Consider the following 10,299-nt stretch of genomic DNA (forward strand, 5'->3'; position numbering starts at 1 on the left):
GTCTTCAAATTCAGGCCCGTCTTAAACTTCCATCTCAAATCTCATTCAAAACTTCCCTCCAGCACTGCCAGCTGGAAGTATGGCGTGAGGGTACTTGGTCTGCTCTTTTTCTTCCCCTCTTTTAAGGGTTCTCTGGGCATGAGGACAGAGAGGAGTGAAGTGGTCTTATGTAACTGGTTTCGGTCTTGCTGTGGGTCCACCTGGCTGTGTGTTATATTAACGGCCTCGGGAAAGGTTATGATTTCAGTGTAGATGGTGTGCAAGCCTTCTTGGAGTGGTGTTCAATCCCGCTGGGCACTCCCATACTGGTCCCACCAGCAGTCCATCCCCCAACTTCCTTTCAGCCTCACTTGGCTGGGAACCCAATGGACAGCACTAGGTGCCTTTCCTTCCTCTGGTCCCCATGCTCCTTGACACCAAGCCGATGGGCCCACTAGAGTATTCTTCCATGTCCGTCAGGAGGCAGCAAAATTGGCCCTTGGTGGGAAGTCCCTCCCAATGTCTGTCCTAAGCACACCACAGTTTCTTCCCATCCAGCTGGCATGGGCTAATGCAGCAGCCTCTCAGCGGCAGGAAGCACCGGTCAGAGCCAGGTACCAGTCTTTCATCCAGTAGAGACTGAGAACAGGGTATGGGATAGTGACAGCAAAACCCTCTCTCCACGTGCCACAGTGCTGACAACTATGACCTGTCTGCTCTGTATATACAGTCTGGGGTGAGGTGGTCAAGGGCAGTCAGGCAGATCCTGCCATCTCTAAGTCTTACGGTAGACCCCTCTTGGTTCAGCTGAGGGCCATAGCGGCCAATGCATGGCCAACAGGAAAAGTCCCATCCAACATCCAATTACATGGTGACAGTGTTGGCATCACGTTGTCGGGAAAGCAAGTCTGACTGGATACCAATATTTCAGACCACTAATCTCCAAAGTGGGGGACATACTCTTAAGTGTGCACAATGGAATACTGGCATAGAGGGGGGAAAAAATTACAGAAAAAAAAAATTTTCATTTATTTATAATCTCTACCATTAAATTTCTATTTTGTGTATATGCTTTACAATATATATAAAATTAACAGGGTAATATAAATATAGATGCAGATATGCACGAACACTTTGCAGTTTATAGGACTGTGTGATCAAAGGCTGCAGAGCACTATTCTAGACCAGTGGTTCTCAACTGCGGCAGTTACGCCCCCACCCCAATGACATTTGGTAATGTCTGGAGACATTTTTGGTTATTGCTATTGGGGGAGGAGGTACTAGCATCTAGTGGGTAGAGACCAGGGTAGCCATTAAACATCCTACATGGGATGCACGGGAAACCACCCAGTAATACCGTGCCCCTCCCCACACAATTATCTGGCCAAGGTTGAGAACCTCTGTTCTAGATCAATAAAACAATCTATCTGAAGGCAGTACAAGCAATGTGGAGGGCGCTCCGGGTTGCCTCCCCAGCATCCATTCCCCACTTCCTCTGTCTTAACAAGACCCCAAATTTCTTAAGTCATATAGTTTGGATAATATTGAACCCATTTCTATGTCTCACTTAATCAACATAATACCATCTATGTTGCCATGTCATCTGTTCAGAGATGGGTACATGATTCAGCCCAAAATAAACAGCATAATCTCCTCGGAGCAGTGACCAGTTTAGAGATGGGTGCATGTCCAAGTTGGTCCAATCAGATTAAGCTTAAGACTTTTCAATGGTGGAGGGCGCCTGGGTGGCTCAGTCGTTAAGCGTCTGCCCTCGGCTCAGGTCATGGTCCCAGGGTCCTGGGATCGAGCCCCACATCGGGTTCCTTGCTCGGCAGGGAAGCTTGCTTCTCCCTCTCCCACTCCCCCGCTTGTGTTCCCTCTCTCGCTGTGTCTCTGTCAAATAAATAAATAAAATCTTTAAAAAAAAAAAGACTTTTCAACGGTGGAGAAACACTAGGAGCTGCTGGAAGCCAGTCCGTGTCCATGCAGGAACCAATCCTGGAATCACACAGATACTTCTGGAACACAGCAATCAACGAGGGGTCCCACAGTGACATTGCTGAGCCATTTAAATAAGCCCTCACCAAAGCCTGTTCTCTCTTTAGAATTTAGGTATATGTGCCAATAATCAAGCCATTTGGAAGTGAGTTTTTATTACTTACAAATGAAAGCCTCCTAAATGAGCCTAGTCAATAAAAAAAAATTTATACCCTCGTTTTCCAAGAAAGCACTTACAGAATTTTACTATTATCAGTAATCTTCCAAAAAGTAGTTAGGACTCATGTAGCTAGTAGGCTATGTTTCTAGTAGCTATGAGGAAACTCCCTGGATGTTAATATAATTTTGGTCCTGAGGTAATGCTCTCTAACCACTGATGCCAAAGTTCAGAGAGGACGCTCTGTGGGATATTCCACTCACTGAAACCATGGAAGTGAACAGAATGGCAGAAAGACCATGAACAGCAAGCCGTTAAATTACATGTCTGGGAGCAGTCAAAGAGTTGCTCTCTGAAATCTATTTGCCCAATTTTCTAAAAAATCTATTACCTGGATTTTTCTGTGCCTTTCCCCACTCTTACTACTTATTCCTGAAAGCCCTCCCCCCACTTTCTCTCATTCTTTCTGCCCAGAATTGAAGTCATGTGTTTAGTACATAAACATGGATTTAACCTTTTCTTTTTACCCACCTAAACCTTCCCCGATGGACTAGGCTCTTCTCTTCCAGTTTATAGAACAAAGCTAGACTATCACTACTACAATATATACACTGGATTTCTTCTTTTATCTTCATGTGACCAGAGACACAAAAAATTTTAATTATGCACACAAATTTTTGCATTTTAACTCTGAGTGTCAAGTAACAAGGACACCTTTCAAAAACTAGATGTTTTCAACAAGAACCTGTTTCCTGTATATACACACACAGTGTATATATTAGTGCTTTAGGCACTAAAGCCAAGACTGATATGCTATTTTAATCGCTACCCAACTGGTGGTCAACTGTTTCCCAGATTCACAGCTTATACATAACTACGTGGATTCCACCAACAAATGAACCTGTGAGACAACCTGTGATCCCAATCTCTGGAGTCTTCAAGGAATTCCCCCGTTCACCTGCTAACTCTATGGTCACTACTTGAAAACACTAGTGCCTCTTTGTAACTTTCTGGAATGTCTTATTTGAATACCTGGTACAGGGCTTGGAAGATTTTGATTATGCAAATTCTGTATTTACTCAGTCAAAGCAAAATGCCTAGTTTCTATGCAGCTAATTACCTTTTAGATGCTATTTCCTATATTCTACCTCATTTAGAAAGAAAAATTAAATAGCACCCTATGAATGAATAAAAAAACCCAACCCTATAGTACTTTCCAAACCTGAAGAGAATCATTATTTTTCACAAATACACAAATCCAAAATGTTACCTTACGCCAATATTGGTTCAGCAAATCTTACATATAGAACCATGTTCACAATTCATAAATAATCAAAGTACCGCTTCTCTTTATTTGGGACAATTTAACTGGCCACATAAAGCTAAACCCCCAGATAAGACACACACTACCTTTTTTTTTTTTAAAGATTTAAAGGCGCCCCGACACACACTACCTTTTATTCACTTAGTTAATCATTAAACAAGTATTGTTTAAGCATCTATAACAAGTGTGATATTGTACTCAAGATGTACAAGTGATGAAAACAGACATGGCAGCTATTCTCACGAAGCTTACTGCTAGCAGGAATCTTTCATACAAACACCATACAGCATTTAAAAATGTTTGTCACATACAGGGCGCCTGGGTGGCTCAGTCGTTAAGCATCTGCCTTCGGCTCAGGTCATGATCCCGGGTCCTGGGATCGAGCCCTGCATCGGGCTCCCTGCTCCGCGGGAAGCCTGCTTCTCCCTCCCCACTCCCCCTGCTTGTGTTCCCTCTCTCGCTGTGTCTCTCTCTGTCAAATAAATATGACCTTGTCCAAAAAAAAAAAATGTTTGTCACATATAAAAAATACACCGATGAAATAGTCAATTTATATTCTCGATATACATAAACCCTATATAAAATATTATGTGCACACTATTCTTGTCTTACCAAAATTTCTTTAATCATTTAAGTCTTGCATCTTCTCTGCATCGCTCCCCTGGCAAATACACGAACACGTGCCTAACACTCCCGAAGTAACCATTAGCTGATACAGATTACATTCGTAGGGACAAGCACAGTGTAGAAGTATATATACCAGGTGACAGCTGTCCATAATGGGGGGGGGGGGGCACAAAACACTGAATCTTGAAACTGTTTTGGATTATGTATTTTAAAACCTTAAAGACATACCATGTTCCCACTAAAATACATTTTAAAAGCTATGTGAGTATATCTGCTGACAAAAGAAAAAACTCCCGGCAGAGAAATAGCACTAAAGCATATAATCCGGGCCGTCCACCTCTAACTCCAGAGCCAGCTTAGCCCAGCTAGTTCGGGCGCTGAGCGTGTCTACTAAGTTGTCACCCGGCTCTCACTGCTTGTTCAGCAGGTGAAGGGCGTCGCTAACACTATATGGACTAGTGGAGCGCCGAGACATTCGAGAAGGAAAGGTTAAAGGATTTTTCTTAACAGCCATAAGGTCCTAGTCCCAGCAGGGCCACTTCAGAGGATTTCTGTGCCTCTCTTACTGAGAGAGTCTAAACAGTAGAAAAGGAACCATAGGTTTCTTTACGTAGTAACAACATCTGTTTGAATGTTTTTTATTTTGGCAACAACACTATCCAGATTTTGGGACAGGAGGGAAGAAAGCAGAAAACAGGAGAATCCCTAAAGATACTAAAAATCAGTATCAAGTGAATGGCATTTGCTCATGCAGAAGTAACACATCGTAAGAACTGGTTACGAAAGTGCTGGGAGGTAACAGAAGCCTTAAAAATGTGTTTTGACTCAGCGACTGTATCATTCCTGGTTTATCCTAAGGAAGTAATCAGAGAACTACACAGGTACATATAAGGATATCCAGTTATTTATGTTGGCAAAAAATCAGAAACGAGATTAAATAGAAACTATGTCATCAGAATAAATTAGGTAGCCCTATCATAAAATGACTGTAACATCCTCACTCTACATTCCAGTCACTGGGCTTGGAAACTTACTTGCCTTCTTCATTGCAACCACTGAACAGTAAGGACTGATTAAAGGTATACTGAGAAAATTCACTACCATGTTGCCATTAATGTATTACTAAGAAACCAATTTAAAGAATAGGAGCCTATTTTAAAGTAGCTATGGAATTACATTTAGTACACATACACATAACCCTCTCTGAAGTGCCTTTTTTAGGTGTTGGTTTGTGGGTGGTTTTTCCTCCAGTTCTCTTCTTCAAGGGTAACAGTGTTAAAAAGATGACCATTAGAGGGGTGCCTGGGTGGCTCAGTCGTTAAGCAACTGACTTCGGCTCAGGTCATGATCCCAGGGTCCTGGGATCAAGCCCCGCATTGGGCTCCCTGCTCTGCGGGAAGCCTGCTTCTCCCTCTCTCACCCACTCCCTGTTTGTGTTCCACTCTCTCACTGTCTCTCTCCAAAAAAAAAAAAAAAAAATCTTAAAAATAAAAAAAAGATGACTACTAGAGATTAAAGGAGTATTTTTGCCTTTGCAAAGAGCCCAAGAAACTGTCTTAAAAAAAAAATCAAAAAAATTTAAAAGACTATGAGTTGTTTGGGGTGTAGTTTTTATTTCCCAGGCTCTAAAATTAATTTTCAACGATTCCTAAGCCTCTTATACCTGGTAAAAATCATTATTCAGTATCATTAATTAGTGATAGCATTAAGGTTGTTTGATGTTAGTTTCCAATGGCTATTCAACAAACAGGAGAAAAGTGACAAATTTACAAAGGGCTCTGACTTCTGGAAAGATGCCAGCTTAACAACAGTGGAAACTAGTTACTTAGAGCAGAGCACTGCATCTGCCATCGGACCTGGTGGGACCACTGGGTTTACTGATTTTAACTATATGATATACTAAGCACTCAACACTTAGCTCCTGTTAATGCTCTTCCCTGAAAGAAATGGAAGTAATATTATTTTAGGCTAGTGGGAATGAATCAAAATCCAATTAGTTACTCTGAAAGCATCCTGTTCGAAGATTTCTTTTCTTTCTGGAGTATCTGCAAGTAATCCTGAGCTTTGGACAAAGAAGGAACCTGTTAAATACAATGGCTTCAGGCACCTCCCTAATAAACCCTCTACATTCTAATCAGTCCTCGCAACTTGTGCCGGCTACTGTAGTTTTCCTCCAACACAAGTTCAGAGGCTGCTGCTTGGTAGGAGAATTAGCAGCCCTGTAAAGGGCAGGTAGGGAGATTCATCAAGGCAGGGCAATGGATTATGCAGCAAGCCTCACAGAGGCTGCTCCGGAGCAGGTAACTCTTCCTAGTCTGGAAGACAAAGAAATTTTTTAAAAGCCCACCTCACAACAACATGAAACCAAAATCATGAAGTATAAAATCATTTTTAAGTTACCCTTCTTGGCTTGAGAAATTACTTTAACATGGCCAACTTGTTTAAAATTCCTTAGAATAACCAATTAATATACTGTATTAATTTAGGAATGCTCCCCCCTCCCCTGTGACTTTCAGGAAACACTGGGAGATAAAGTGAATGGATGAAGGGGGAATGACAGGGAAGAGATGAATGAGAAATTCTCCCTATGTATGAAGAACTAAAATTTTTTGGTTGGAGAAACAGAGTGGGTGGTCAAGTACAGTAAGAAGTACAAACACTTTTTTTTTTTTTTTTAAGATTTTTAATTTATTTATTTGACAGAGAGAGACACAGCCAGAGAGGGAACACAAGCAGGGGGAGTGGGAGAGGGAGAAGCAGGCTTCCCGTGGAGTGGGAAGCCCGATGCGGGGCTCGGTCCCAGGACCCTGGGATCATGACCCCAGCCGAAGGCAGGCGCTCAACGACTGAGCCACCCAGGCGCCCCGTACAAACACTTTCATCATAGTTATTTTGCAGGTAAGTTCTCAACCATTACTCGTTTGTAATAAGAAACATACCTCAGTCCAAGCTGCAACTAATACTCAAGTCAAGATGATAATCCAGAATAAATTCTATTTTATGCAGCATGTCCTATACTTAAAAATTGCTGTGCCAAGCTTGTGAGGTCCTCAAATAAGACAAAATATCTGGAAGACTCCAAAAGGAACCAAAGCCACTGGCTGTATTAAAAAAAAAAGAAAATTACTAATACTCATTTTCACTACTATTTTCTGAAGAAACAAAAAATCAGCTCCCTTCCTAAACCCCCTACCACCCAACCTCCCTAAAAATGCGTTGCCGCCACTGAAAAGTATCCGGTGCATGATGATCAAAAAAATGCAGCTCCCGGGCGCCTAGGTGGCTCAGTCGGTTATGCGTCTGCCTTCAGCTCAGGTCACGATCCCAGCGTCCTGGGATCGAGTCCCGCATCGGGCTCCCTGCTTAGCGGGGAGTCTGCTTCTCCCTCTGCCTGCTGCTCCCCCTGCTTGTGCTCTCTCTGTGTCAAATAAATAAATATTAAAAAAAAAATGCAGCTCTCAAAAACAGGGCAGATCTTACAGTGGATGCGTCCACCAGCAGATTAGAAGCATTTCTTCCTTTTTTTTTTTTTTTAAGATTTTATTTTATTTATTTATCTGACAGAGAGAGAGAGAGAGCGAGCGCGCAGAAGCAGGGAGGCAGAGGGAGAGGGAGAAGCAGGTTCCCCGCTGAGCAGAGCCCTATGTGGGGCTCGATCTTAGGACTCTGGGATCATGACCTGAGCCGAAGGCAGACGCTTAACCGACTGAGCCACCGAGGCGCCCAGAGAAGCATTTCAACACACCTTCCTGACCTCATTCCCCACCCCCACCCCCGTCCCCCAGTTGCCCTCCCACAGGTTGCCTGCTGGCCGGCATCACGGCTCGCCAGCACTTTCCAGCCCCCCGCCGATGTCCAACACCTGCAGCCCTCTAGATTGTCTGAACTCGCCGCGGCGCTACCCGGAGGAAGTCCCGGGCCCCCCGAGCATCCACGAGACTGCCCAGGGCCTTCGGAAAGAGGCCCTGGAGCACAATACAGGCAGAAGGACAGCGAGTGCAGCACGACAGAGCAGCCAGCTGGGAGGATGTGGGGCGGACCGAGCCACAGTGGCCAGGCAGGACCGCCCCCGAGTGACACTCGTCACACCAGCCTCTAATTGTTTAAAAGGAGAAAAAGCAGGAGACGCCGCGGGAGGGGAATGGGCGTGGGAGCCCGGCGGGCGCCGGCTAAAACCACCCTCGGGGTCTGCGGCCCGGGGCGGGGGAAGGCCCGCGCCCCCGGGGCCTCCCCACACCACCGGGACTTCCTCCTCCGGGAGCCGGCGCTCCGGCCCGGGGGAGGGCGGGTAACCGGCCGGGGCGCCCGAGGGCGCGGGGTGGGGCAGCGGGGTCGGGGTGGGGGACGCGGGCTCCGGCCGGGACGCTCACCCGCCGGCGAAGAGGTGAAGCAGGGTGTTCTCCTTCTGCTGAGTGCCCGTCGCCATGGCCGCGCCGGCTCCGCGGCCCGCCGCCGCCGGGCGCCGCGAGCACGAGGTCGCTCGAGGGATGCGCGAGAAGGCCCGCTCGGCTCGCCCGGCTGCTCTCACGCGGCTGCCGGCTCCGCCTCCATGCGCGCGCGCCCCGACACCCTGCGCCCTCGCACGGCGCCCTCCCCACCGTGGCCGCCGGCGCCTCACCGGCCTCTGCGGCGCTAGCCCAGCACCAGCCGGAGCCCGGCGCGCGGCCGTCACGTGGCGGGGGCCGGGCCGTGTCGTCACGCGGCTGCGCGAGTCCCGGGCGGCACGCGGCGGGGGTGTGGGCCCGGATCTCGCGCGCCCATTGGCCGCCGTTGGACGTGGGCGGGGCGATTGCGCAGTCTGGGCGGGCGTCTGCTCGGAGCGCCCGGCTGGGCGGGGCCGGCCTGGGCCAATGCGCCGGGAGTGAGATCCGGCCGAAGCTGCCTGGTCCCCGTCCTGATGCGGAGAAACCCGGCTTGCCAAAACGTAGGGAGACCCAGGGCCTGGACTTGCCTCCCATTTCCTAGCCTGTTTTTAGTTCAGTTTAGTTTTTGTGATACGATGTACAAAAAGGTGTCGAAATTACATATTACATCTCACAGCTCTGTATTCAACATCCAGCTTAGGGAAAACACATGATCAGAACAGCCTAGATAGACCTCGCCCCCAGTGTACCCCTAGTATAATGTTGTGTATTTTTTATTCTTCTATGATTCTGCAAAAACGCGTTTGGTCTATCCTTTCTGATCATCTGCTGCCCAGACTTCTGAGTTCCAAGCTTCTATAGTCAAGCTGCTTCTCTACTTGTATGTCCTTGGGTCACTGCCAAACTCAGCCTGGCATCTTACCTCCAGGTCTGACAGGCAGGCCTTCCCTGGCCACCCTGTAGCACGCTATCACATGATTCCACTTAATTTCCTCATATAGGCTCCTGCAGTTACTCTGTTGATTTATTCCTTTAAGCTGACCTTTTACCCCCGGAGTGTAAGCTTCAGGAGAGCGGGGATCTTGTTTCTTTTATTTCTCGTTCCTGGCAAGGTACCTGCCGCTAGTGATGCCCGAGAAAGTAATGAATAAATGTCCCGAACTAAACTCATCTCACCATTCTTCCCCTCCCCCACACCTGTCGGGCCTGTTGTATTTCCTGTCGTGGTGGTGACACGACCATCTGCACAGCCACTAACACCAGAAACTTTCCTGTTACCGTGGACTCGGCCCCCCCCCCCTCTTTTTCTCAGCAGCGCATCACTCACCTGGCACTTCCATTTCCTGAAATTCTCCCAAAGCCATCTCCTTCTCTGTGTTCCTGTCCTTACTGCTGCTGGAAGTTTTCATGCCTCTCATCTACTTTGTAGCAAAAAATCTGCCTGCTCGGGGCGCCTGGGTGGCTCAGTCGTTAAGCGTCTGCCTTCGGTCATGATCCCAGGTCATGATCCCAGGGTCCTGGGATGGAGCCCCACATCGGGCTCCCTGTGCTGCGGGAAGCCTGCTTCTCCCTCTCCCACTCCCCCTGCTTGTGTTCCTTCTCTCGCTATCTCTGTCAAATAAATAAATCTTTAAAAAAAATAAAAATAAAAAAAATAAAAACCTTTCCTTTAAAAAAAAAAATCTGCCTGCTCTCACAGGTCACCCCTTAGTCTGTCATCCCCCACTCCCATCCCCCTCCTGAGGCACAAGATACAGAATATACCAGCCCTGTGTTTTCAATCTCCAGAGCTGCTAAAAGCAGTACCTTGACCAGACCAAGTTGCTAGATGTCCAGTGTGTAAACACAAA

At 46.9% G+C, this 10,299-nt stretch overlaps 1 protein-coding gene across 2 annotated transcripts in view; it reads right to left on the minus strand.

Moving 5' to 3' along the window:
* The window catches only part of SLC25A33 (solute carrier family 25 member 33), a 35,174-nt gene extending 26,422 nt beyond the window's left edge, over nucleotides 1-8,752 (minus strand). The window contains exon 1 of one of the 2 annotated variants that reach the window (XM_036090485.2): nucleotides 8,456-8,752. In XM_036090485.2, the coding sequence (XP_035946378.1) occupies nucleotides 8,456-8,511 (56 nt within the window). In that variant the 5' untranslated portion in view covers nucleotides 8,512-8,752. The remainder of the gene's footprint in view (nucleotides 1-8,455) is intronic. The other variant, XM_036090484.2, reaches the window with a different exon arrangement.
* Between the last annotated feature and the right edge of the window lie 1,547 nt (nucleotides 8,753-10,299).

The sequence above is a fragment of the Halichoerus grypus genome, chromosome 5 (assembly GCF_964656455.1).
Source record: "Halichoerus grypus chromosome 5, mHalGry1.hap1.1, whole genome shotgun sequence".
In the NCBI taxonomy this organism is placed as follows: domain Eukaryota; kingdom Metazoa; phylum Chordata; class Mammalia; order Carnivora; family Phocidae; genus Halichoerus; species Halichoerus grypus.